Source organism: Ictidomys tridecemlineatus, chromosome 9 (genome assembly GCF_052094955.1).
Source record: "Ictidomys tridecemlineatus isolate mIctTri1 chromosome 9, mIctTri1.hap1, whole genome shotgun sequence".
Classification (NCBI taxonomy): domain Eukaryota; kingdom Metazoa; phylum Chordata; class Mammalia; order Rodentia; family Sciuridae; genus Ictidomys; species Ictidomys tridecemlineatus.
The window spans coordinates 4,391,161-4,419,091 of NC_135485.1; the positions used below are offsets into that span (position 1 = coordinate 4,391,161).

At 54.6% G+C, this 27,931-nt stretch overlaps 1 protein-coding gene across 2 annotated transcripts; it reads right to left on the reverse strand.

Annotated features, from left to right (window-relative positions):
• Positions 1–2,845: 2,845 nt before the first annotated feature.
• On the reverse strand, positions 2,846–27,931 carry Wfs1 (wolframin ER transmembrane glycoprotein). 2 transcript variants are annotated; one of them, XM_005318979.5, is made up of 8 exons: positions 27,774–27,931; positions 19,679–19,915; positions 16,041–16,123; positions 14,062–14,206; positions 12,721–12,891; positions 12,023–12,103; positions 9,871–10,016; positions 2,846–5,447 (listed from the first exon to the last, which is right to left on the reverse strand). In XM_005318979.5, exons 2-8 carry the CDS (start codon positions 19,908–19,910, stop codon positions 3,636–3,638), a joined length of 2,670 nt encoding a protein of 889 aa, XP_005319036.2. In that variant the 5' UTR covers positions 19,911–19,915; positions 27,774–27,931; the 3' UTR covers positions 2,846–3,635. The 2 variants fall into 2 exon arrangements, with proteins under 2 accessions (XP_005319036.2, XP_077877116.1); XM_078020990.1 differs by lacking the exons at positions 19,679–19,915; positions 27,774–27,931 and adding an exon at positions 16,230–19,656.

The following is a 27,931-nucleotide window of genomic DNA, read 5'->3' on the forward strand; positions in this document are numbered from 1 at the left end:
AGTGGAGTCTTGCTCAGCAGCAGCTGGGTCCCAGCCATCCGTGGGGGAATGTGGACAGTCTGTGCCCTGCTGGGACCTGGAGGCCAGTTGGGGGCAGTCACTGCAGTCTGCAGGAGGCGGGGCTGGAGCACGGGGCCTGAGGCAGCCCAACAGCAGCCTGGAAAGGGACTGCAGAAACGAGAAGCGCTGGACTGCCCCACCATTTCCCGGGACCCTATTTGCCAAGCTGTTTCCTCGCACTGGGGATGGAAGGCAGAGCGGCTTCCCAAAGCCGGGCACCGGCGCTCACCGTCGAGCTTCCCCCAGGGATTGTCTCCAGAACTGAGGGCCATGGCCTGCCAGGCCTGTGGGAAGGCATATGGGGGTGCTCTCTTCCCCTGCAAATGGGGCCTCACAGGACTTCCAGGCACAGCCCCCCAGAGCTCAGCCCTGAACTACAAGGACCCAGAAAGCCAGGTGGGGCTCCTTTGGGACAAAGGCCAAATCCCTTGTCACCTCCCAGCCACATGGAGTTCTCCTGTCCAGCCTCCGGTCATGCCATGTTGGGGCCTTGCATAGTGGACACTCACCCTATTGGCCTCTCTGCTTCCTCTCCTTGCTTTTCCTGCCCCCTTCAACCTCAGGCTGGAAGGCCACTCTCTGGATCCCCATAGCACTTCCTGTTGGGCACTTGGGCCATCTGCCCCCTACACCCTGTGGGCTACGAATTTTGGCTCAACTGGGGAGTCACAGTGCCACCTCAGTGTCACATAGCAGTACATACTGATCCAGCACAGTAATGGCCTTCAGAGCAATTGGTAAGGTAGAGGAACATTCTAGTTAGGAAGTCACACTACAGAATACACTTCTGACGGTGCAGTTACTTGTGCAGACAGAACATTAGGAGATGCTACACCCTTTGTTTGAATTCAGCCCCTCTGATCAGTTCCAACCTAAACAGTTATTTTCACTAAGTTTTAAGTTCTGCCAAAGCTAGCAAGGACTTCACAATTCTCCTGATGAGAGCTGGTCTAAAGGTTCTTAGTTTTTAAGTTTCATGAATGTTTAACCTTTAAAAAAAAAATTACCAAATATTTATGGAGCATTTACTAACAACATTCCAACCAACTCATCAGGAATCTCATTCCCCTCAAAACAGCCAGGGAAGCAGAGGAGGAAGTGGGCCCAGGCAGCCTGGGCTTGCCCAGGGCCATGCAGTTGGGAGGTCATGCCTAGGAGTGGGATCAGCACCCGAAGCCACACTGCTACTCTGGGCTGTGCCTGCTGCTCCTGAAATGCTGGGTGCCCCTCCCACTCTGCAGGAGCGCTGCATGACATTCAGGTCATTTAAAAGAGGGTCACTGAGCCGGGGAACCTGTAATCCCAGGGGTTCGGAGACTGAGGAAGAAAGATTATGAGTTCAAGGCCAGCCTCAGCAATTTGGCAAGATTTTAATTTTTTACTCTAAATAAAAAAGGGCCAGGGATGTGGCTCAAGGGTTAGGTGCCCCTGGGTTCAACCCCAGAACCAAAAAACAAATAAAAGGTGAGGGGATCATTGCTAAGAAGCTGTGAAAACCACTGATCCAGACTTCCTGTTTCACAAGTCGAGGCACAGAGGCCTGGGGACAGTGCCTCTGAAGGGCTTCTGGTCACTCAGGACTTCATGGTAAATGAGAGGGAGAACACGGGATCAGTGCCCAATGTGGACACTCACCACAAGTCACTCAAGCCCTCCTCCAAGCTGGCAGCTCTGCTGATTGGCTAGAAGCTAACCGTGGGGGTGCCAGGAGCAGCAAGGTGGGCCAGGGGCCAGGGGCCAGGGCAGGTGCATCTTGGTCCTATCCTGGTTCTGCTGCTAATGTGTGCCGGGACCTCCTCTCTGAACCTCAGTGGCCTGCTGCGGCTGTCACAGTACTTCTATCAGTGGGGCTGTGAAGACGAAGGGAGACCGTCTGTGTTGGCTCTGGGAGTGCCCAGTAACTTTCCGCACTGGACAGTCAGTGGTACATCTGGGGGGCAGCATCGCATCGTGAATGCATCTCTTGGCATCACGATTGGCGGGATGGGGAGAGGGAGTGGGCTGCCCTTGAACCTCATCCTACTTTCCAGGGAAGAACTAGGAGCAAACACACCCGAGTCGTGGCTGCTCTCAGGCATGCCCTAGACGCGTGGGGTCCTAAGTAGAGCCTATGGGCAGGAGGGACAGAGCTACACCCAGACCAGTGTCATGGGCAGTGCTGGATGACAATGCAGCAGCCACGTCCCAAACCCCGAAGGCAGCGCACGGAGGGTGTGTGAATCAACTCCATGTTCCCCAACCACAGCGGGAGAAGCCTACCTACGAGGAGCAGGAGGGGGTGCTAGACATGCCCTCATCCTCAGGAGGGAAACCAGGACTCAAGGGACCCAGGCTCATCCCAGGTGGGGTCCCCCACTGGTCCAGCACCTAGGAATGACTTAAATTCTGATTATAATCGTATGAATTACCATGGTACCTGACTGAGCCCGGGACCTTTTACCAGCAGACACACTACCCTGGTGGGGTGTGCTGTCATCATGAATTTCCATGGATGCTGTTTCATTAAGAATTTGAGTTTCAAAGCAACTGTGACCACTTTTCACCTAAAGATCCATCAGCAGCTGGCATTCCATGCTTGTGGGCACTGGGCATCCCTGCTGTCCCCCACCAGAGGGTTATGGCAGAGACCCTAAGGCCCTGCATACTTGGGGTGGCTGCAAGGTCTGCTCCTGGGCAGGGGATCCAGTTCTGCCTTCCAAACCCCAAGTGTGCATTTCATTCCACACGGTGTGGATGCTGGCTGATGCTCACACACGGCAGAAGTCACAGGCAAAGGAGAGAGGAGTGCAGATTTCACCAAAGCTCTTTATTTTGGCTGTGGGCGGACTCTGAGCCGCTCTACAGTACTGAACATGGCCAACCTTCCTGAGCAGTGGGGATGCCCAGGGTGCTCCTTATTTCCAAGTCCTGGTAGATTCAGGCAATCCGGCACAAAAATATCCACGACCTGCTGGACAGTAAAGCCACGAGGCAGGGTGTGGTGCCCAGAGCTCAGTGTGGCACGCCCTGCCCATGGCTGCCTCACCCAGCTCAGAGCACAGGACTCAGCCAGGCCTTGATCACATGCTGGGATGCAGGCAGCGGTGCAGCCCCAGAGAGGCGAACAGCCATCAGGGCTTAGCAATAACCAAATAAATAAGAAATGCTATCATGGAGTACACAAACACGCAATGGTTCTTTAAAAAACAAACCCAACACAAATGTAAGCCAGGGCCAACAGGGTATACCGATGTGGGGGACGGGGAGAATACCACCTGTAAAGTGCTTTGTGAGACACGGGGCCTTTCTGGTCTAGCCTGGCACCTCAGCTTCACTGGGAAAGGCCAGGACTGTGGGCAAAGACTGCATGCAATTCCAGCAGTGCTCGGCCTCCAAGGTGGACAGAGCTAGGGAGCTGCCACCCTCACCCCTGGGCAGTCTACATACGAGCCAAAGGTCCTCGAAGCCCTGAGCACACGCCAAAGGTCCTCGGCACACGGGAGCACACGCACACGCGGCACGGGGCTGCGCCATCTGGCTGGGCAGTGCTCGGGAGGCCTCACAGCAACATGCACTGGTGCCTCTGCGGCGGCTGCTCATGCGGCTGACAGGAACGGGAAGAAGAAGAAATCGAAGGCGAACTTCAGGGCACCGTGCACGGTGCTGCGCCAGTCGTGCTCGATCTTCACGTGCCGCCTGGCGGGTGAGAGCTGGGCCATGCAGTTAAGGCAGCTGATGGCCTTGAGCTCGAAGACGGGCCACTTGCTGCCCAGGCGGCCCTCAAGGATGGTGCTGAACTCGATGAGGCTGCCCTGGCGCAGGTTGAGCAGCACGCTCTTGAACTCACTGCTGGCCCGCAGCACGATGTCCTTGGTGATGTCGTCCTCCTCATGGCCGCGGGTGCTGTTGGTGCTGCTGCTGAACGGCATGCCCACCGTGATCTCGAACTTGTACCGGTCGAACTTCTTGATGTGGCAGGGGTGCTTGGCCAGGTGCTTGAGGCGGCAGAGCTCCTCCTCGGCCGTGGAGGTGTTGCCGGGGCTGCAGGACGGGTAGGCCTCGCCGTAGAGGCAGCGCATCCAGTCGCCAATGAAGTGCGGGAACATGTTGATGGCCGACTCGGCACTGTTGTCGATCTCCGTCACCCGGACGTACTTGAAGCGGCCTGTCCACGTGACCCTGTGGCCCTCCAGGTGGCTGCACAGGATCTGGGTGCGTGCCATGTTGGTCTCCTTCCAGGCCCGGGGCCCACACAGAAAGCCGTACTGCTGCCAGGTCAGCGTGGAGTTGTAGACCTTCATGCCCTCAGAGCGGTACACGTAGAACCAGCAGAAGAGCACGATGGCCGTGAGCCACACCAGGATGAGCTTGACTATGGAGCTCCGCGTCAGGGACTTGACCATCTCCACCAAAGAGAAGCTAGCCTTGGTCCACCAGCGGAACAGCAGGGGCACGCTGCAGATTGCCATGGTGACTAGGATCTTGGTGAGCTCCAGGGACACAAACCACCGGGCAAACTGCACCACGCCCATGAGGGCCAGGCCAGCCACCAGGATGGGGAGAGCAAAGAGAAAGAGGAAGTAACCAATGGAGGCGCGGACCAGGCCCAGGCCAGTGGACTCCAGCAGGAGGGCCACAGAGAGCTCACACCACATGAAGCAGACCAAGTAGGGCACCAAGTAGCAGTAGGTGCCCTTGAAGTTCCTCAGCTGGGCCATGCGGAAGAAGAGGTAGAAGAGGTAGACATAGAGCAGGCAGGGTAGGCTGACGTTCAGGACAACAAAGTGGCCGATAGGCACAGTCAAGAAGGTCTGCCCCAGTACCTTAAGGTAGCGCCCATCCATGGGCATGGTGGGCAGAAGGGAGAGCAGCCCAGCAGCCACCTCAGTGACCAGGGCCCTCCTGGTGTAGGGCTTGGCCGAGCTGCTCAAGCTCATGTAGCTGGTCACTGTGAAGAAGGCGGCAATGACGGCCAGCTCTGAGCAGGGGATACAGTCCTTGCTGGCCAGTGGGAAGGAGAAGATGACAAAAACAACAGAGAGCAGGAAGTGGGCGTAGGGCTCCAGGTGGTTCCAGCCGAAGTTGACCTCGGCCTGCTCCACGTCCAGGTTGGGCTCGAAGCGTAGCAGCAGGTCAGTGAGGGTGCGGAAATTGTCCCAGGCCTTGCTGTCCTGGAATACCTTGAGGGTGCAAATGACCATGGACACAAAGGACAGGTAGAAGATGACCAGGGGGATGAAGAAGGCAAAGAAGTCGATGGTCAGGTTGCTGATGATGAAGAAGAAGATGAGGGCATTGATGTGGTGGGTGGGCACAATGGTGGACAGCCAGTGCATGCCTGCCTTGGAGGCCACGTCGATCAGGTACTCTTTGACCTCCATGATGGCATGTAAGGGGTACTTCATCACCTGTGAGGAGAGGCTGTGTTGGCGTCACCCGAACAAGGACCCACTGCCCTCCCTCGCCTCACTCTGCACAGTGGGTAGCCTGCTCCACCATTTCCCTACCCAGGCACCTTGTCCCAGCAGGTCCTCCCACCTGGGCACCCGCCTCCAGGTGAAAAAGTGCTCCCCACACCCTGCACCCCCTGGGACCTTCTCTCACCTCCCACAAGTCCTGGTCCTCCCTCTTCTGGGCCCTAGAGCCTTTCTCTACCCACTCCGGGCCTGGCTCCCCACCTTCTACCAGAGAGACAAAACTCAAGTGTGACTGTCTCCCTTGGGAGACCTCACGCACCTGGAGGAGGACAGCCAGCTCCCCTCCTTGCCCCAACACAGCCTCCTGCATAAAGGGCCAACAGCCCTTGGCTGCCTGTCTGGGAATAGGTTTGCATCTCCCTCTGCCTCCACGGCAAGGGCGTCCCTCCCTGAGCCTCCACTTCCCTGTCAGTCAAGGGGGACAGCAGCCATTACTAGAAAGACTCTGCTGGGCTCCACAGAGGTGGGAGCATGGCAGCCCTGGAGGGCGGCTGGGCAGCGTGGAGAGCACAGGCGAATGCGGGCAGTAAGGGCGCAGCTCTCTCTTGACTGAAGAGCCAATGCAGAGAAAGTGGGGCCAGGTACAGCCCTGGGAACCAGCTGCCCACCACACACACACACACACACACACACACACACACACACACACACACACACACACACACCCCATACTGCTCACAGCAGACACACAGTCCATGGAGCCCACCTCCTCGCCTTGAATTCCCCTCCCCAGTCAGTATCTAGTGTAAAGGTCAGAAGCAACTCGTGGCTTTTATCACAAAAAAACCTGAAAACCCAAGCACACTCTGGAGGAAGGGCCATGGGAAGCAAAGCGGGGGCAGCCTCAGAAGCAGGGGGCGGTCCTGCCACCCAGAACAGCCTCACGTGCCTACCACAGATCCCCTGGAGCGCCAGGCCTGGCCAGGGCATGGGGAAGAGGGGGAGGGTGGAGAGGACAGAGGAAGTGGTGGACAGTGCCCGTCCTCACACAGCATGGTGTGTGGCACAGGGAAGGGTCCAGGGCCTGGGCCAACACCAGGGAGTGGATCCCTGGAGGGCCCAGTCCTGTGAGGGGCAGAGAGCAGCTGCTCACCATTAGCAACGGGCCAGGGAGCAGCACGGCCCCCACTCCTCGGGACAGGCTCCCCCATGGCCTCCCTGGAGGGCTCAGGAGGACTCCTGGTGAACAGAAGGAAGTGACCACATGCAGGTGGCCCTCATCTGCCATAAGCCTTGGCTGTTGATTCACAATGACCAGAACACCTGGAAGCCACAGTAGGCTGTCTGCCAAGGCAGAGAGGGATGGAGCTCAAGAGGCCCATGTGCACACAACTATGTGCACCTGTGGAGGAAGAGCCTCGTTCTTCTGGTGTCTTGGGACAGCACCTTGAGTGCTTTGTTTTGTTTTTATTTGTACTGGGGACTGAACCTAGAGGTGCTTTAGAGTCGTATTCCTGGTCTTCTCGATTTTGAGACAGGGTCTAAGTTGTGAGGCTGGCCTTTAATTTTTGATCCTCCTGCCTCAACCTCCCGAGTTGCTGGGATTACAGGTGTGGCCACTGTGCCTGGCTCCTCAGTATGTTTTATAACAAGCAAACAAGTGAATGAGCTGATTAACAGCTAGGGTTCCCCTGCTCCCTGGGCTACAAACCTTTCCTACGAACAAAGGGACACCCACCCTCTGGGAAGTGGTCATGGGGAGATCAGGCAGGGCACCAGCCTTGGGACATATTTCTGACACACGCCAGAAAGCAAACCAGGATTTATGAAAGTGCACCTCCTCTAGGGTTTGCCTGGGCGGAGCCCTCTGGCATTAGCCAGCAGCTGGCTAGAACCCAGAGCCATGCAGTCAGTGGGGTGCCAGCAGCTCTGCTCATCCTGTAGGTGGACCTTGCTGTCAGTTGGAGAATCTAAGGTGCCCTGGGCTGCTACGCCCCTCATCTCTATTGTGTGACCAGCCCAGGCAGCCTGGAGGACATGGCCTGACAGTGCCCAAGGGGCTGGCGTTAAAGTACCTGAAGTCTAAGGCTCAGAACCACCCACTACTTTTCATGCTGAGGCGGTCACATGACAGCCTGGTACAAAGACCTGTAAAAGACAATGAAGTTCTAGAACCTGAGACCCTGAGGTGTCTAGCACCTGCCCCAGGAGCCTCTGTGATCAGGAATGCTCTCCTTTTTAAGATTCCAACCTCTGGTCCCCACAATTTCTGCCCAAGCCCTTTCTCTTGGGAATCCACCAAACTGTGGGACTAAAATTTTAGTGTCCTTTTCTATAGAGAATTTCTAAATAAATTAAAATAAACTCTACCTTGGGCTGGAGAACACATGAAATAATAATTCAAAAAACACCAGTGAGGAATCCAGTTCCAGGAAAGGAACATGAAGGGCCCTCTGTGCAGGAGCAATCGAGCAGCCCGTCAGCTGGCACGAGAACCGAGAAGGAGCATCACGCCCAGGCCAGGCACGGGCAGAGCCCACCGTTAGTAATGCAGGGCATTACTCCAGCCAGGTCTGTTCTCACCTGGAGAAAATGCTCACTTATTGGGCTTTCCAATAATTTAATGTACAACATGTTAGGGTTTTAAAACATTATTGTTTACTTTGAAGAGGGCGACAACTTGCACCCCCAGCTCAAGAAGAGCTGCTTGGCCTCTGGAGCCAAGTTGTTTGTGGAAGGACATCAACTCACAAGGAGGTATCTGTCATTTTCCAGAGTGTGGATAACCGCTCCCAGAACAGCGCCCCTCAGTCCTCTGAAAGGCCACTATGAGCTAGACAGCTCTGGAGCTGCGAGATGCCTGTCATGGTTCCTTACCTCTTTCCAAAGACTTTTTTTACCAAGACACACTGTTGGGGAGTCAAAAGGCTCTGACGGCCCCAAAGATGAAAGCAGACACAGACCTTGACTATTTCCTGTCACAACAAACAGAGCTTCCAACTGCTCAAAGCACTGGACTCATGGCCTGGAGCGAGTGACGCTCCACCTGCTGCCCCAACCAGGGCGGGCACTCTGGGCAGAGGATCATTGGCACCCACCCTGCAGGTACAGCTGAGATGCTCTGGCCCTGGTCTTCTCCAACTTGCCCGTCACCTCTGACCTTCACTGGCATTTGAGGATGCCTCCTCTTTGCCAAGAACCATGCCAAGCACTCTAGATCCGTTCTCCCGTAAGAAAGTGAAGGCATCCTGTCTGTGACGCCCCAGGGCTCGGGGCAGGCTCCCTGGATTGTGGCTATACCACCGTCTCAGACCGCAGTCTCTCCTGCCCTGCACACACCACCGGTCCTCAGTGGAAAGGGCAAGGCCTTTAATTCATCACCCCAGGGACCTGCCAGCCTTAGGTGCTCGTCAGGGACTCAGACCCAGATGTGGGCTGAGCACCCAGTCCCTGGTTATGCCACTGCCCTCTGGCTGTGGCCTCTCCTCTTCCTCTCTGCCTTCCCCTGCCCCTGCTCGACTTCCTCCACTCCCAGCTCCCACATGCTGCCTGTTCACCTGACCACCTGCTGGCCTGCAGCGGAGCCACCTTATTGCTGCCCCCATTCTAACTCGGTCACCCCATTCTCACACAGCCATGGGTCCATCCATGTTCTCGGTCCGTTATGAACACTCAGAAATGAAGAATGTTGGGTAACCCACACCCAGGGCTTCATGACACGTCCCCTGCTTGGAGGAACTGCCCCCGTGCTGCCCCGACAGCCCAACTCCTGGAAGTGCCGTTCTCCCTGCAGAGTGAGCTAAGGACACATCTAATTCAACCTTGTGGGCTGACCAGGGCAATTCCGTGAGAAAGCCATGGCCTCAGTGTGTCTGTAGTCCAAACCACCCACATGGACCAAACCCAAGGAGCTCTTAAGGCAGGGTGCAGGGCCGCATTTCTGATTTCTCTGCCTCCACCACACTCCTGTCGATCGTATTGCTCACTATCCTCAGGTGTGCCCATATCCCCCACACAGGCGCTGGCCAACCCTCAGGATCCTCGAGCCCTGGTGGCCCAGCAAACAGGTCCATGGCCTGGCCTGCCAGACACTAGCACTCTGGGTCAAGGAACTGGCCTCTGGCCTGTGCTACAAATCGATAATCCATTTCTCTCTGTGGCGAGTCAAACAAAAAGTCCAGCTCCAAAGCCTCCATCGGCTGTCCACACTGCACTGTGCGTAAAAATCCCCAGAGGGACCGCAGCACTGGTCACTCAGAACCTCCTTGGCTTCTGAGCCGGCTGCCTAAGGAGGCCTCCTTCTGAGGACACGTCTTTAGCAGACCCTGAGGACAACCCAAGAGATAAGCGGCATACCTCCAGCATGTCCCTCCCACTGCTTCCTGGAGGGTGACAGTGTGCTTGGCTGGCTCACCTTCTGGCGCAGTGGCAGGTCCTCGGGGCTCTTCCCAGCCAGCTCGTCGTCATCATCATCCTGGAGGAAGAGGTTGCTGGGGATGATGCCCTTGGCGTACTTCTTGGTGATCTCCACGAAGTCGTCCAAGGCGATGTAGTTCTTGGCTGCAGCACAGAGGAAACAGCACAGGGGTTCCCCACTGTCAACCCACTGTGACTCTGACCTGGGCAGCTGAGGAAGGGCACAGTGGCTTGTGGCCCCGCTGGGACAAGAGTCAAGATGAGGTTCGAAGCCCTTCCCTGGGTGTGATTACGGATGAAGACCAGCCATATGGGGAGGAACTGGTGGGCATGCTGCACTCCAACCTCCACCGCTGCCCCTGGCCCTGGTGACATGCCATTCTCCATGTGAGGTGACCAGCCCACCCAGCTCCTGTTGCCTGGAGCCCGCCTGACCTCTGGGCCCAGCTCCACGGCTTTCAACAGCCTACATCTCCTGTGCCTCTGACTCCCTTTCTCTCCCTTGGGTGCTCACCAGGGCTCTTACAACACTGTGACAAGTCCCCCAGGAGCCAGCCACCACCTCCGAGCCCCCATCCAACATGATCCACTGAGAGCCAACCGGTGACCTCCGTCCAGCACTTGTCTGCCAGGGTCCGTATGCACTGGGCATTCTTCTAAGCCCTGGGAAATACTAGGAAACCCAGCATGCCTGAGTCCAGGCTCCCAGTGGGGAAAACAGACACGAGACAAGGGCTGGGAGTCCCCCAGGGTCCGTCCATGTTAGAAGTTCTCCTCCAGGCTGCCCAGGATGGTGTGCAGAGGAATTGACACAAGGGGGTCACAACTGTGAACACCTCTCCTCCCAAGTCCCTCTCAGGTGTGGGCTCCGCCTCAGCCCACCTGTTAGTGCTGAGCAGCCCTCTTGTTCCCCCGAGGAAGGAGAAATGGAAAAGAAATGGAAAAGGACAGGCAGGAAGGAGACACAGGAAGGAAAAGGAGACTGGGATTTCATCTGAAAGCCTTGCACTCAAGTTCCTCGGGCCTCTCCTCCCAAGTCAGTCTTTCTCCCAGGCCTGTCACTCCCAGATTTCTGAGAAACCTACAAATCTTATTTCGCTCACTTATAAAAACTGCCCTGTGCAACGTACTACCATGTACATTTCTAGAATAAGCAAAAAGACGGTATCTTACATGGTACTTTCCACACAGTATCCGTAGATCAGAAGTTTACCTCAACCTGAAGATCTCGAGAAGAGCTGGACCTGCATGCCACCCTGTGATCACCACGACCACCCTACATACCTGCCCATGCCCACCCCTCATGGAGTCACCTTTAAAACAAGAGCCTGAGAGCCCAGAGGTGCTTCTCACCTGAGAGCGAGCCACATTCTGAAAATGAATGTATCTTCACCTTTCTAACAAGCTCCTCCTCTTTGTAAAATCTGATGCATTCTTAAATTTTTTTCTGCTTCGTGTCAAGAACCTGCAATCTGAATAAAGGGCTGTTCTGCCTCCGGAGACCCCCTCAAATCTCTACAGTGACACCCCCATCTGTTTTCTCCAGGACAGCAGCCCCGGGGTCTCTAGACTGCAGAGTCCACTCCACATAGATGGAGTGATGGTCAGGCCAGAGAGCTGCATGCAGAGGATGTGAGGCTCTCTGATCCTGGAGAGCAAAGGCACCCGCAGCTCAGCAGGTCCTCAGACCTCTCTCCCCTCCCTGTGCAAGCTCTGCCCCTCCCAGTGCCCAGCTGGGGCCGAGTTCTGCACACACCTGCAGATCCCCTTTTGGACCTACGCCCACTCTCTTCCCCCTGCCTGGAGCGCCTCCTCTTGCTGTTCATGGCTGACCCCTCCTTACCCTTTCCAGCTCATGTAGGCACCATGGGTGTGGGCTCCCACACCTTTGCCTGCTAGTCTTTCTCATATGGCAGGGGCTGTCATGTTGCAGGTATGTTTTGCTGGAGCTTGGACAGCCTGGTGGGCAGGGTCTAGATCCCAGTGTCCAGAGCACTAGCATCCAAACAGACAGGACCAAGAATCCACTCACATCCCCCAGAATCTTGATTGTGGCCCAGGCCTGGGATCCACCCGAAGGAGCAGATGCCATAGCTGAGAGGTAGGCGGGAAGCCCAGGTGCCACCCTGGTAGGTACAGGCTTTACTCACACTCACTGCTGACCAAGCGCTCGAGCATTCGCCTCTGCTTCTGCAAGGACCTGGGGACAGGGCCTGGCTGCGCTCCTCCATCTGCCAGAGACAAAGTGAACTGAGAATAAGGGCTGTCTGTCTCCTGCCCTGAAGCCCACCAAACAGAGGTCGTTAGTGAGCCGTGGGGACCCAGGGCTTGGGGCCTTCATGGCAGCCCGTGAGTCTTACAAGCACCACACTTCTGGCAGCCACCTCTGAGCTTCCCCATGAGGTGGATTCAGCACCTCCTACAATGTTCCCACTCAGTGAATGACACAATCTCTCCCACCTGGGGACAAGGTCACTGTACCCTAGGCACACTACCCTCTTTGGTTGACACTACATGATCTCAACCACTTTTGGCCAGCATCATATATTGGTTTGGTTTTCCCACTGAGCAGTGAGCTCCCCAGCAGTGAGGGCAAGTTGTCTGTCATCTCTGTATACTGGCCCAGACATAAGGAGGAGCTCAGCACAAATTTGATTAATGAGCAAACACCCAAACCAGGATTTACACTGTCCTTCTGTGAGCATGCCGAACCTCCCTACTGCAGGCCCCAATCCCCATAAGGCATGCCCTGGCCCCAAGAGAGAAGGTCCCGGCCCCAGAGGAAGGCCCAGGCCCCAGAGGAAGGCTCAGGCCCCAGGAAGGCCCAGTGCTGTGGTGGCCTGCCTACCATGCTCGTTGACCTGGCCCACGTTCTCCAGTAGCTCTGACACAGCCACCTGCTTCTTCTTCTTGGGGTTGAGCTTCCAATACATGACCAGCGCAGCTTTGCGCACAGCCCTCTCCAGGTCAGTCTCGGAGGAAAGCTGCTTCACCTCTGGCTCGTTTTCGGAAGTGATGCCTGACAGACAGAGGCAATAGTAAGTCCTCCTCCCGCCCATCTGGGCCCATCAGTGCTGCTCTGAAAGGCCAGGGAAGGCAACGTGTGAAACAGCTGACAGGCACCTTTGGCTGCCAGACACTGGCAATCTGAGGCAAGCACCCCCGGCACCGGCTCTCCTGGCTGGGGCCTAGCTGCTCTGGTGGCAGATGGCCAAGTGTCTCTGCGTGCAGGTGTATAAAGGCTTTCTGTCTTCCTGGCTCGCTCCCTGCCCCCATATCCTCTGAGACCCTTCTGAGTGGGTGCTGGTCTAGAGCTGAGGCACACAGCAAGGTGCTGGCTTGCCCAGGGCCACAGGGTCCCAGGGAGACTGAACTGCCAGTTCAGTCTCCCTGCACCACTACCAGCTGGGCGCAATGGCAGGGCCATCCCTGTGTCTACAGTGCTTCACAGGCACAGGCCCTTGAGGGCAGCCAAGGGAGCAGTATCTCCACGTGGCAGCCCTTTCAGAGGGAGCAATGGTGAATAGGGTCCACTGCTTTGACCCTTCACCCACCACTACCTGGGACAGCAGCCACCTCTTCCCGGAGGGGCGGGGGAACCAGACTTGGGAAGAATGACTTCTCCTTCTAAACACGCCCCAAATTTTCCACACAAACAGGACACCATAACAAATGGCCTCCTCTGGGTTCCCACTGCCCCGGTACCCCTCCCCACCCCGGCCGCCTCTGCCCGCGTGCCCGCTCTTAGGAAGCATCAGTCCTCCTCCTTCTACTGTGAGTGCAACTGAGAAGGTCTTCCTGGGCCTATGGTCCCCAACTGTTCTCAGAGACTGGATGGAAACAGCCCAGGGGACCAGAAATTCTGCCCACAGGCCTCTGCTTTAACACGGTACAGCTGGCCCTGTGCAGCTGCCTCCAGGATCTATCCTTCAGTTTGGATCAGAACCCAGAAGGGAAGATAGCCATAGTTAATTACTGCCAAAGGGCAGGGAAATGGCTTGGTCTGTTAAATCTCCCATCATGCCCCACAGTGTCTCAATCGACAAGGCTACTAGCCAAACACACTCCTCATTTCCCAGCAGTGTCACCAGCACTAGGTTTTCTGTGTACCATCTCAGCTGTCCATTTAGCGAGCAGCATTACAAACTGCTCGTCCTCAGGCAGCAGCTGGAGCTCCCTGCAGACTCACCTTTCCTGTCGGCCAGGCACCGGCGCAGCAGCTTTACTGCCTCCCTCCGGCCCTGTTTGGCGGCCAGGATCAGCCAGTCCACGGCTGTGCAGTTGTTAAGCTCTTCGTCCCCATCACTGGCCAGTCGCAGGTAGTGTTTTCCCACCTGCAAGTCAGACACCACTCAATCTTGCCTTTTGGGACCTCGCCTGCCCTTACTCCTGTAGCCCACCCCTCAGGTCCCCTCCCTATGTCATTCAGACCAAGAAGAAAGGTGGTGGGAATGGGTCCCTCTGGGTGCCTGCACTAGACTGGACCCTTGCAGGTCCTGGGCCCTGGCTCCTGCCCAAAACACTCTTAGGCAGGCATAGAACCCTGGGCAGATGAAGGAGCCACAGCGCCTGCACTCTTTAGATCTTCCTCAAGCTGCTCCTGCCCACCAAGAGCCCAAGGAGGGAAACTCACAACAGTGACGGCCCACAGACCTCCTCTCGAAACAGGTGACCACATAAAACCAGGAGTAGAGAGGGCAGCCAGACAAGGGCTGAACTGGCCCACCGCCAGATTTTTTTTTAATAAATTCTCTAGACAGAGTGACCACTCAGAGACAAGAGTGAGCAGCACAAACAGTAGGGGGGCTGCAGGAACGTGGAGGTGGGGAAGGCATGGTGGCTTTTCTGTGATCCTTGGTCAAACTGGGTGGGTATGACAGAACATGGAGCCCAAAATACTTACTATCTGGCTCTTTATGAAAAGAAAGATGCCGGCCGACCCAGTCGACCCTCATTCTCTGGACAAAGTGAGGCCCAGGGCAGACAGGGCCTCAAAAAGGGCCAGTATGTGATCCAGACCTGATCCAACCCTGGAATGTCCAGGCTACAGGCTCCAGAAGAACTTCAGAGTGCAGAGGGACAGGGTGAGCCACTGCTCTGGACAGATCTCTGGGGCCTCTGGCAGCCCCGCTGTGAAGGATGTGGTGATCTCCCTACAGGGTGGGCCGGGCAAGGCTGGAGGGAGGCACCAGGCAGAGACCTGCTCACAGCTCGCTTCCTCACGCTCTCAGGCCCTCAGCTTCTCCACATTAATGACGGGAAGCTGGACTCTGGGACCCCCCCCCTCCAGATTTCCAGATACCAACAGGAGAAACAGCAAGAAGCGTGGGGACAACACCGCCCACACCGCACCGAGGACCAGGTGGGAGGTCTCGGAGCTGCTGACCTGGGCATGAACCATGGCGCTGGGCCTCCCGGCTCAGTGAACTTGGGCAAGTTACTAAAGCTCTTTCAAAGAGAGTGAATGATGATCCCCCTCTAAGGACATCATGAAGACAACCTGAGACGACCATGACCTGCTGAGGTCCCCTCCCACCCCAGTGCACCTCCTTGTGTTTTGGTTCCTGACCCCACTAAGCCCTCTCTATCCTCAGGACCGCTGCTCCCTTCTCCTGTCTATGCCTTGGCAGAGATGGCACCTCCTCGGAGGACACCAGGACCCTCTACTATTTCCTCTATCAGGAGCATCTGTTTACTTTTTTGTCAGCTCCTTCCACTTTCCTGTCACTTCCATGAGGATAGGGTCCCCATCCATGTGGCACTGGGTCTCTGGCACCAGCACAAACCCAGCCCATGTCTACAGTCACTTCTCTGAGGGCTCTGTGCAGTACTCTGGTCAGGCACAGAGTGGTCACTCAGAGACGAGAGTGAGCAGCACAAACAGTGGGAGGGGCACGGATCAAGGAGCTGCAGGAATGTGGAGGTGGGGAAGGCATCTTAGAGGAGGGGAGGCTCAAGGCAAGGTGTTAGCCGGACCTGAGGGAAGACATGGGGGCCAGCCCAGCAGGGTGCTGGGGGGATGGCACTGTGGATGTGGATCCACCGAACATGGCTGGGGCACAACCGTGCTGGTTCCACATTCCTCTTCTGTGGGCTGCAGAGCTCTTGGCCAGGCCTGTCCTGCTGGGGCTGGAAACTGAGTTCCCAAGGGGACAGTGTGGTCCTCACCTCTGTCTGTGCCTTAGGGTCCCCAGCCTTGGCCTTCTCCAGGACTTCCTCAAATGGGATTTCCATATCTCTCCTCATAGGTCCTTTAACAAAGGGAAAAAAGCAGAATGTCAAAAGCCAGACCTTGTCACTTGGCAGAGTGCAGGGGCGGCAGGAAGGGCCTTCAGAAGACGTGGTGCCGATACTTACTGTAAAATCCAGGCCAGGAGCAACAGAACCGCCGCAAAGACAGGACAGGGCCAGGGAGCGGCAGTCTGCCTCCCAGCTCTCCAAATAGCCCCAGAGCAGAGACTGCAGCATCTACCAAGCACAGTGACTTCCGACAGCAGAAATGGGAGGCACAGGGACAGGCACAGTCCTGAGTCCCACTAATGTCCCCCTTAGCTCAGGCCTTCTCTTGCTGGAGCTCTAGAAAATCTAAAGGCTCCATTTGAAAGACACTGGCCTGGACAAAAAGAATGTGCAGGACTCAGCATGCCAACAATTGTCACCACAGACACCTGCCTTCTGGAGAGTACAGTCAGGGTACGGACATCTTGGTACAGATGCTTTCTGCTGATGAGTGTCTCAGTCTGTCGGGGCTATGATAGATGCCACACACCGGGCGCCTTACAACAACAGAATTTATTACTCCCAGTTCTGGAGACTGGGAGTCCAAGATCAAGGTGCCAGCAGATGATGTCTGGCAAAGGCCCCTTTATAGTTCACAGATGGCACCTTCTTGCTAGGGCCTTGCATGGGAGGGGTGAAGGAGTTCTGGGGTGGGGGTCTCTTTTATAAGGGCACTATTCCCATATGTGTGTTCTCTACTCTCATGACCTCACTGGCCCCTGAAGGCCCACCTCCTAGCAGCACTGCACAGCAGGTCAGGAGGCCAGCATGTGACCTGTGGGGCACCACAGTGACTCGCTCAATTTCCACACTGCACCACAGTGAGTTCACCACCTCAGTGGCTCCTAATTCCCATAGGGTGAGGGGCCATGCTCAGGCTTGCCAGCCTTTCCACTCTCTCGGCCCTCAGGGTTGTTCCCTGTGGCCCCTTACTTTACAAAATGGTGCCACAGACCATCCTGTGCACCCTTTGTTTCCCGTGGGAAATGATTTTTCTAACAGCTTCTCCAATTGAATGACTCACCACAGGGCTCATGCTCTGTTCGTCTTCCTAAAAAGTTTCCTACAAAAACATCATACAACGACATCAATTCCATTACAACCTTATCGACACTGGGGATCACAGCAATGAAGAGAGCTTTCAAAACTACTCATTTTTACCAGCTCCTTTCTTTGATTCAGGCAGACAATATTTTAGGGCTGACACTCAGTCCCACAGCTTGACTCCAACCCCTCTCCGCTCCACCTTGGCAGAGACGAGACACCTGGCTCTGGCACCTGGGAAGCACAATGGGCGCTTGGCAGAAGGCTTTTGCCCTCTCACTGTTTCCAGAGACCACAGGCAGAAGTGAGGGACGTGACACTTGGTCCCTAGCCACAGCATACAGAGGGCCAGCTCCTCACCACTTCCTCTGCGGCTGTCCCAGCTCCAGTCTCTGCCAGCCCTGAGCTGGGCTCTGCTGCAGTGCCACTGGCCCCTGCCTCAGGGCACCCAGTGCTCCAGGGGAGGCAGTGACAGTAAAGTGGCCAAAGACGACAGAAGCGCAAGGTTCAAGGATGAGGGTCTGAGTGTAACGCCCAGTTAGGAGAGAGTGAAGGGAGATGGAAGATGACCCCAAAGTGCAGACAGGGCGTCGATGTCCAGGATCTATGAAGAGCTCAGAACACTCACACCAAACACCAGATGACCGGTCAATAAAAGGGTGAAAAGAATGAACAGCCACTTCTCAAAAGAAGAAATACGAATCAACAATACATCAAAACTATTCAACATCTCTAACAACGAGGGAAATGCAAATCAAAACTACTCTGAGACTCACCTCACTCCAGTCAGAACAGCAATGATCAAGAATACAGATAATAAATGTTGGCAAGAAAGTGGGGACAAGGTATGCCACACCTTTTGGTATTTAGGTAGGACTACAAATTAGTGCAATGGGAAAAGAAAGCACCCGGGTAGCAGGATGGAGAGTCCTTGAAAAACTAGGAAGAGGACCACCACATGATACAGCCATCCCTCTCCTGTGCACCCCAAAGATTTCTGATCGCATACTGCAGTGACGCAGCCATTTCATGTTTACAGTGGCCCAACTCGAAAAACTAAGCTGTGGAACAGACCACAGTGCCGTCCACAGATGAGTGGACACACACCAGGGAGCCGTCGGGAAGAAGGAAATCACGGCATTTGTTGGTAAATGGATGGAACCCGCCGGGGCTTTCATGGTAAGAAAAATAAGCCAGTCCCCCAAAAGTCAAAGGTTGAATGTTTTCTCTGGTATGTGAAAACTAATCCAAAATGAGGGGAGGGGCCACAAATAAAAGAAAAAGAGAAAGAGAAAAAAGAGAGAGAAAGTTTCATCAAAATAGAGGAAAGATCAGTAGAGCAGACAAGGCATTCAGAAGGAAGAAGGGACGGAAAAGGGAAGAGGATAGAATCAACCTGAACACAGCAGGTGCACACAGCAGGTCCAGGGCCTCGGCATGGACGGTGTGAGGGCCCTGCTGATGGGGCAGTCTCTCAGGGAAGAGAAGATGACAGGGGCTGGAAAGAGGGTTCCTCACAGAACCAGAAGAGCCACGGCCACACTCCTTCCAACTGCCCACCTGCTCTCAGCCCCTGCAGCCCTGAACCTGCCCTGCTCCTGTCCCTCCAGTCCTTGATGATGCTGTTCTTGGTACCCAAATCCTTGCCCACAGCCTCACCCCTGTTGTATGCTAACTCTTCCCCCTGCCTGGCGTCCAGCACACAGAAGAAATAAAACAAAAGCTGCCGAGAGTGGAGACAGGGAGTATCTGCTACAACCACTAGGGGCTGTAGAACAAGACCCACCCAAGGCACAGCTGGTGACCCTAGGCCTGGCCCTCACCTGCTATGGATGTGTCCAGGGAGACCAGATGCAAAGAGAGAAGTCCCAGTGAGAACACATGGGCCTGTCACTGCAAGGCTCACTCACCCACACTGTCATCCCACTAAATACCCAGGACGCTTCTGAACCAGGGACCCTGGCAAGATGGGGTCCTCCTCTGCAGACAGTGGATTTCAAACTGCAGATTTCACCCATGAGAAGGTCATGAGGTCAATTTAACTGCCTCAAAGCAGCATTTATTTTTAAATCACAGGAGCAAAGTAGAACATAGACCAGAACACATAGGAAGGGCGATACTGCTTTGGAAACTTGTTCCCAAGCATGTGAACGCATGTGTACATGTGCCACCTGCAATAGAACATGAATTCCTGCTATGGGAGCAGGCTGGAAAGTGCCAGAGGCAGGAGAGCCTTATTAAGCAGGTGGCATTGAACAGGTGAGATGGTGATACCATATCTGGGACAGAGGTTCCCACGTGGCCAAAGGGGAGGTAGGAAAGCATGGAGGCAGATTAGGGGAACCCAGAAAGGATACCCCAGCAGCTCTTAGACCTGAGGTTCTGAATAAGACTGCAGAGTTGGAAGCAAGCCCCACCTGAGTCACTGAACAGCCACAGCCAGCCTGGGCTGAAGACTGCTGGCCCTGGCCCTACCCCCTTACCAGCTCCACCCATTTCTTCTTGGCTCCTGGCACGAGGGGCCCGAGGCTCAGCTAGGGCAGCTGCTTCTCTGACACTTGGGCCAGGGCCACCTTGGGGCCTGGGAGCTCGGGGCGCCTCGCTCCTCTCTTCTTCCACTGAGGCAGTGGCATTGAGCCGAGCGCGGGCTTGAGGCTGTGGTGCTGGTGGAGGCTGTGGGATGGAAGGGCTCAGAGGAGGGGTGCTGGAGTCCATCTTGCCTGCAAGAAAAGAAAAGGGTCAGACACACTAGGGCCCCCAACCCTGCTTGTGCCAGCTTTTCATTTTTCGAAAGAGAAGAAAGCAAAGAGATGGGTGGGAGCTGCCAAGCACCCTGTGATCTCGTTTAACCTCACAGCCCCGCAGGCAGCCCTGTGCTACAGCAACTCCCTAAGGGTGTCTAGGGCGACACACAGGGCAGCAATTCTGACCTCAGACCCTCGGTCTTAGGCTTTAAATCCTGAGTTCCCGCCTCACCAGGTCAAGCTACGAGACCTTGGGTGTTAGTGTCCTCATCTGAGAAAAGAGGATGGGAATGACAACATTCAGACATAATCCAGAGAAACACTGAGCACAGTGCTTGGCTGTGGGAGCTTCATGTGATATAATTCAACATCTGTAAAAGTGAGCTGACTTGGAAAAATGGTGTTTGCAGATGCTAATGAAGTTCAAGATCTTGACATGAAAGCCTCCTGGATTAGAGTGGCCCTAAATCAACACGGAGCATTCTCACAGGAAAGAAAAACAGACGTGCAGAGAGGTCATGAGAAGCAAGGGCCAGAGGCTACAGGGTGCAGCCACAAGAGAAGAGACCCAAGGCCTGAGGCTACCATCGGAGCTGGGGTGAAGTAGGGAACAGACCCTCAGAGTCTCCAGAAGGGACTACCACAGCCCATACCTTGACCTTAGATTTCTGTCTCCAGAATCGTTTATGGTACTAGGGAATGAATGCAGAATGCTCTACCGTTAGATGACATGCCTAGCCCTTTTTATTTTTAATTTTTAATTTATTTATTTTTACAGTGCTAAGGATGGAACCTAGGACCTCACACATGCTAGGCAAGCACTTTACTATTGAGCACACCCCCTACTTCTTATTTTGAGACAAGATCTTGCTAAATTGGCCAGCTTCCTGCATCAGCCTCTCAAGCTGCTGGGATCTGCAGGCATGTGCAACCACACCTAGCCAGACTGCTGTTTAAGCCACCTTGTTTCTGGTGATTGTTTATGGGGACTTTGGGAAATGAACACCTCGGTATAAAGTAAAAGTTAAATAAATTGAGGAGACTTAGGGAAAGATTGGTAGGATAGGGTGAGTGGGGATGGCACACACCTGGTGAATCCAGATTTTTCCAACCAGAACTGCCCAGATCCATAGCCTTCTAGACCAGGCCCTGATCACAGGACAAGAGTCACAGAACTTCAACACCCCACTTTAACACTTATTAAAAAGCAAATGAATGCATAAGGGTGGTGGTGGCGGCATATGAAGAGACTTCTAGAACAGACCAGAGAGCACAGAGAGCCCATGGCATATGTCATGATGGGGGAAGGGGTCAGTCAACAAAGGGCCGCTGCATGCTGCTCAGCAACATGGAAAACGGTGTCAACACAATTCAGAGCAACTGCAAGTCACAGACCATGGGGCAGAAAGCTCTAGAGGATCCTTAATCTGGATGATCTTCAGGGGCACAGACCCCTAAAATTGTCAGGCCCCATGCACACTGTGGGGCATGGGAGATTTTTTCTTAAAACTTCCAAATGACCCTCCCCATGCACAAGGCTCCTCTCTTCATCAAACACGAGGAAACTGAGGCACAGAGCAGGGGAGGCAGGTGATGAGGAAATCTGTTTCCCAATCCTCACCTGCCAAGGCCCCTTCCTTTTGGCTCTGGGCCCACCAAGCTGTGTGGTCCTGAGCAGCCCAAGTCCCTCTCTGTGCATCAGTATCCTCATCTGCTTGAGGATCCTACCCTGTCCTTGGGCTGATTGTGAGGACCATATGACCACAGCTGCATGAGGGGCCAGGGTTCTGGCTCCTAGCCCTAAGTCAGTCCAAGTGGGTAGAGCTGGATGTCTCTAGACTAATCACTGGAAAACAGGAATGGCCGCAGGTCCCATCAGTTCCAGACCGTTGCGTTTTGTTCCATCCCCAGCTACCAAGGGGCCCTAAGGATCAGATTTGTGTTCAAAGAACAATGTAGATTTCAATCTGAATGTTCCTCCCTCAGAGGGACTGAGCCCTTATTTTAATTTAGTTTAGTTTTTTTTTTTTTGAGCCCTATTAAAACATCCCCAGAACAATGTCTTTAAACAACAACAACAAAAAAAAACATTGCCAATACTCATGAATTTGCTTGGAAATCAATGCAGGGCTTGCTGCTGTCTCCAAACTTTGAGCTTCTGGGAACTGGCCACTCCTGAAGACCTCATCATTTAACTGCATGTGCAGAACTAAGGGAGCACGAGGCCTGCTGGAGTCAGAGAAAGTGAACCCACACAAAGCAAAAGTCATGCAGGACACCAGACCATCTGAGTCAGCAAGAAAGCCTTGTTCTAGCTCGCTTTCCCCCATGGCTCTCCTGCCCCAGAAACAGTGGCACCTTCTCTAACGGCAGAAGGGCAGCTGAGCTTTACTGAGAGCTAGCTTATGGCAAGGCACCTATCATTAATAACAACGGCTCTGCTCTCAGTGCGCCAGATACTCTTCCCTTGGGGCTACTCCTAGGCAGGTACAACAGCATCCAGGGGCTGCTGGTGGAGAACCTGTTTCATCTCCAACCCTCACCCCATTTCACAGACTAGGAAACCAAGGTGAGAGACCTGATGAAACAGCTCGCAGAGCTGAGGTTAAAATTCAAGTCCACACCTGTATTCCCAAACCGCAGGAAGCTTGTTTCTGGAAAAGAGGCCTTTCAAGCTCCCTCCACCCTCTCCTCCCAGGTCCCTTCCCTCCACAGCACTGGCTGCTGGTCTACTGCAACAGGCAACTCCCACCCTCACACTCTGCTCCTGCAGAACCTCTTCCTGGGGAGCCCGTCCATCCCTACTGGACAGCCTTCATGCCGAGCTCCAGAGACACCTTTGCAGGTATCTGCCAGCTGCTTCTGTGAATTCCCTGTCTTCCTCATCTGCTCACGGATACACACACACTCTCCATTAGCCCCCTTCTGCTAAGGGGTAGGAGGGACAGATACCATCCCAGCCAACAGGACTAGGTTGTAAAACCACAAGCACCATGGGGAGTGGCTGCTTAACCTCACCGTCTCAGCCTCCCCACCTGGAAAAAGGGATAACACCTTCCATGTCAGGGTGAGAAGGGGATTCCAGGTGTGATGGAAGAGAAAACAATCTGCAAACTGGAGTCGCTACATTCCCATTCAGTTGAAAAACACCTTATAAAAGGAAAATTCAGGAAAATGCGGCTTCTAGCTAGACGGCTGGGTCAAGTGATGTGCACATCACATTCCAGTCAAAGTAAAATCATTTAAAGCCAAACCTCTGATTAGTAAGAATGGATGAATGCAGGAGGATTAATTGTCATGTTCCCTGAGGGTTGGCCAAGCCTGATTTAGATCAAAAAGCTTATTTCAAAACAAACAAACAAGTCCTGGATATGGTTATTCACAGGGACAAGGAGTGCCAGAAAGAAGCAACAGAGGCAGGTCCTGCCTGGCAACTGCTCCTTTCTTTTCTGACTAGTGCCACTAAGGCAGGGGCAGCAGTTCAGGTACTCACTAGGGCATGATGTATGGGGTCAGAAGCCTGAGCTGCCAGGCCCTGGAAAGGCACACTACCTAGGACGTGTCGGGTGATCTTAGGCAAGTCCCTCTCAAGGCCTGGCACCCCTGATGGCAGAGCAGGAGCTTCATCCCCCCACCTCTGTCCCCCAGTTCCAGGCAATCCCATTGCCATGATGGCCAGAGCAGTAGCTTGGAACCCATCATATAAAGATCGCAAAACACAGAATGGCTAGCATTCTTTCCCTGTGAGCACCAAGGCATATTTTTATCCATCAAAACACAAACACCAGCACCAAGGAGCTCAGCTGAGGAGTTACGTCCCCCAGAGAGGGCTGCTCCAACCACAAGTCCACTGAGGGCTAGAGCACAATGACCATGTGCAGTCTTCTGCCCAGATGCACTGACCCTCCCCCGGGCCAGCCCTGATTCTGCTCTGCAGGGTGGTCCCCACCCTCCAGAAGCTGGGTCCTTAGAAACTGGCCTGTAAGAAGCCAAGAAAATGGCCAGTGCCTCCACCTCCAGAATCCCAAGATGGAGAATCCAGGGAGATACTTGTGGGGTTCACACACAGGATGTACCCCAGCAACACTTGTTGGCATCCAGAATGATCTGTAATGAAATATGCAGCTCTCCACATGGTACAGCACTGTACTGCTATTCAACATGATCATGTACGTGAATGTTTACAGAAGGGGGAAACGTTTGCATAACACTGATGGGCAAGATTAAAGCAGCATAAGATATTATTCTGGGTCTGTTTAGAATGAAAAGAAAATTTATCTGCAAAAATATATAGAAGAAAATGGCTTTTAAAATGTTAACACTTGAGGGCTGGGGTTGAACTCAGCTCTAGCCTAGCATGTGTGAGGCACTGGGTTAGATCTTCAGAACAACATTAACAAAAATAAACAAATGAAGGCATTCTGTCCATCTAGAACTCCAAAAAAATTTTTTTTTAAACTGTTAACACTTGATATCTCTGGGTAAACATTATGAATGGTTTCAATTCTTTAAAAATGTATTTCCCTAATTTTCTATAATGAATATACAATGTTTTTAAATTAAAGAAAGGCATTTTAAAATGTGTCTGTGACTGAGTCCAAAGGAAATGGGCTCAGTAGGTCCCTGGCCTGGGATGTCCACATTGGCCTGGCCCGACCCAATCCCCTGGCACAGAACTGCACCTCAAGACAAGGACACAAAGCCCTTGGTGGCTCCCAGGTACCTATTTTTGCCCAGAGTATTAAAGGCCAAACCAAGGAACGGTCCAGCTCTCTCAATGTGACAAGTTCACAGGAATAAAGGGAGACTCAAAGTGGAAATGGCCTCGGTTGTGACTGTGGACAGCCACAGACCACCACCTGGCACCTGTCTGGGCCTGGCTCAAGCTGCTCAGCAGGCATGGACTGAGGGTCTGTCTCACACCAGGCACTGTGCTGGTCCTCCTTGCCCCAGAGAGGATGCATCCAGAGCCAGATGCGTCTCTGAGCAGCCCAGTCTAGATGGACAAACAACCACAAAGAGCAGTGCCTGGGGCTACAGAGCACAGAAGGGGTCCCTCAAACCATGGGAAGGGACAGGCTAGGGACTCTACCAAAGCCTAGCTGAAGGCCCACTTCAGAATAATGAGGCCCAGAGCCAGGCAGACAGCATGGGGGCATGTGTGTGTATGTAGGGGTTGGGGCAGTCCAGCAACGGATACACCCAAGAGAAGAGGTAGCACAGGGACAGCAAGTCAGAGTGTGGCAGGCAAAGTGCAGGAGCTGGGAAAGGGACACAGGAAGAAGAGGCCAAGAGAGAGCAGAGCATGTTCCAGGCCTGAACAAATGCCAGCTTAGGCAATGGACCTGACCCCACAGACCAGAGGGAAGGAGAGGTAAAAACCATCAGGCTGTCTGGAGTCAGAGGCAATCAAGGTAGTCCAGAGAGGAGGCTGCAGGCCACGTAGGGAGAGATGAGGCTCTGCATCAGGGCAGGCATGGGGCAGACTGGGAGGCAGGAGAGACAGGAAGTGACAAACAATGTGAGGAACAAGGAGGCACAGGGTGGCCTGGCTGATGGCTGGGGGCTTCAGCCTACTTCCTGAGGTGGGGAGCAGTGACATATAGAGCCAAAAACTCTATACCTGTTATGGTTTTTATAGCCACCATTATGGACCATGTTTGGCTTCTGTCTAATTGTAGGCATTTCCAGGGGCCAAGACTGAGCTGGTTCCCCTTTGTGACCAGACCCAAAGGCCTGTCCAGCCCTGACCTATAAGGGGCAGGGGAGGTCAGAAGTGAGAGTCCCTCCAGCCACTTCCACCTGGGAAAAGTAAGGGGAGTCTCCCAGCCAATTCTGCCTGTGTCTGGGGGAGTAGGGGGAACAAAGGACCAAGCAGGAAGGAAGGAACCTCTTTCTAGATCCTTGGTCAGATGGAAAGGGCTCCTGTGAGAGCTGCAGACAGGTACTAGGTGGGGAGGGTGGACGTGCTGCCTCTGGGCCCCCAGTGGACTCCCTCACGGGGCTGCACTGAACAGGGGCAGCCAGCACCCAGAGTACCAGGGAGGGATCCTTGAGTGAGTGATGGATTCTAGCAGAAGGGAAAGTCCTTTACAAACCACAAAGCCCTGGGCCAAATGCCAGGGGTCACTGTTCAAGGTGAGGGGGGCAGGGTACACTACTTGGGGTGGGGGACAGAGGGCCTGGCTGTGCTGATCACCTGCAGGCACCAAACCAGCTAAGCCTTACCTCACCTACTGTCCTAAGTGGAGGCTGTACCTCCCACCTGACTGAGAGGGTTAAACACAGCGGGGGAGTGGAGTCTTGAGGGACGCCAAGGAACTACAAATGCTTTTCCCTGGAATTTCATAACATCAACTGCAAAAAAATGGGGTGAGAGGAACTTCTCTATCACACCCAGAGGGGTTGGGTCAGATTCTGCAGAAAGCCTCTATCTATCCAACCAGAAATGAAGTTTCCAGGGCAGTATCCTGCCCAGGCCCGGTCCCACCAGACAGGGTTACAGGCTGCCACGGTCCTCAGCCCTTTAGAGGCTTCAGGCTGGCTGGGCACACCAGAGCCCTGGGTGGGAACACAGAGGGTGAGGGGATCTTGTCCCATGAGGATGGCTTTAGGCTAGAGCCTAAGCAAATCCATTTTAAAACTCCAGATTGAAACCTGCAGTCTCACCAGGCAGTCTAACAGAGCCCTCCAGTATGGCCCTCAGGCACAAAGAAGTCACTTATCCCCACTCTGACAAACTCAGAGTGAAGCCTCTGGCAGGCTGTCCTCCCATAATAAGTGGGAAAGGCAAAAAGATCAGGGTGGGGACCACCAGACCAGATGTTTTAACCCCAGGGTAAATGATGTCACTGGGAAATCCAGTGGCAACTGATAAGGATTGAAAGGGGGTCGAAATCCCCCAAATGGAGCAAGAGAACACTCAGCCAGCCGACACTGATGCCCTCCCGCTGAGAGCCTGAGGAGGACCTGGACTGACATCCCAACACTTTTCATCGTTGCTGATCCCCTGCATCTTCCTCACCACTCTCAAACTCTACCGCCACATCTTGACCCTGGGGAGAGCCTCCTCAGCCAGCGGTCAGCTCCACCCCAGGAGAAGCCTGCCTGGGTTCCTGACCAGATCACTGCGGTCTGAGTGAGTGTGCATCTGGTCTGAGTGAGTGTGCATCTGGTCTGAGTGAGTGTGCATCTGCTGGACTTAGAGCCTAAGGCTTGAGACTTTTGATCTGACACTTGAACTTGGCACGCAGAGGGCATGTCTGTCAAGAGCCTGTCAGGATTAAGTGTGTTTGCGGTGCTTAGAATTAATCTAGAATGGTTTGCTGTGAACTGATTATGGCTACTGCAGCGACTAGCATTAAGGATTGACGACTTTCTGATTAAGAACCTATAGAGTGAACTTGTATTGAGTGATCTGAGGGAATAAAGCACTGACCAGGGCAGAAGCGCGTGGACATTCTTTCTCCCCTCGACTGCAGATGTCGCACTTTCGCCCATCGCGACATCCCGCCGGCCAGCTGGGCACGAGCAGGACCGCGCCTCTGGGGCCACCCGCTCTGGTCCGCCAGAGCCCGGCCTCTCTGGCGCGCGCTCCCTGGGCAGCGCTTGGCTTGGCCAGTACGGAGGAGTGGGCCCGCCCGGGCAGGATCGCCTCGGGCATCGCTAGGCGGGCGGGACCCCCTGCCCTCCAACTTCGAGGAACTCGCGGGGGCCTTCGGGTCCGGCCACCCATCTTCTCAGAAGGGTAAACTGAGGCCCGCGGCGGGCGGAGCCGCCTCGCCTTCCGGGACCCTCCCCATCCCCAGCACGCGCCCCCCGTCCCAACACTCACCTTCCGGCGAGAGGGCCTCACGCGGCGCTTCAGGCCTCCTGGTGGGTCGCGAAGTTGATCGGGAGCAGCGGGACGCGCCGGGTGGTGACAACAGCAGTAGAGCAACCGGAGCGGGCGCCGGCCAGCGCGGACTTGGGCCCGAGGGGCGGGGCAGGGGG

Bases quoted from the DNA above. Each gene is read 5' to 3' on its own strand.
- Wfs1 (XM_005318979.5), bottom strand. From the start codon at position 19,910: ATGGACTCCAGCACCCCTCCTCTGAGCCCTTCCATCCCACAGCCTCCA. The intron at 12,892-14,061 runs GTGAGTCTGCAG...TCTGTCTGTCAG, and splicing joins GTGCCTGGCCGACAGGAAAG to GCATCACTTCCGAAAACGAG. The intron at 10,017-12,022 runs GTGAGTAAAGCC...TCTGTGCTGCAG, and splicing joins GCGCTTGGTCAGCAGTGAGT to CCAAGAACTACATCGCCTTG.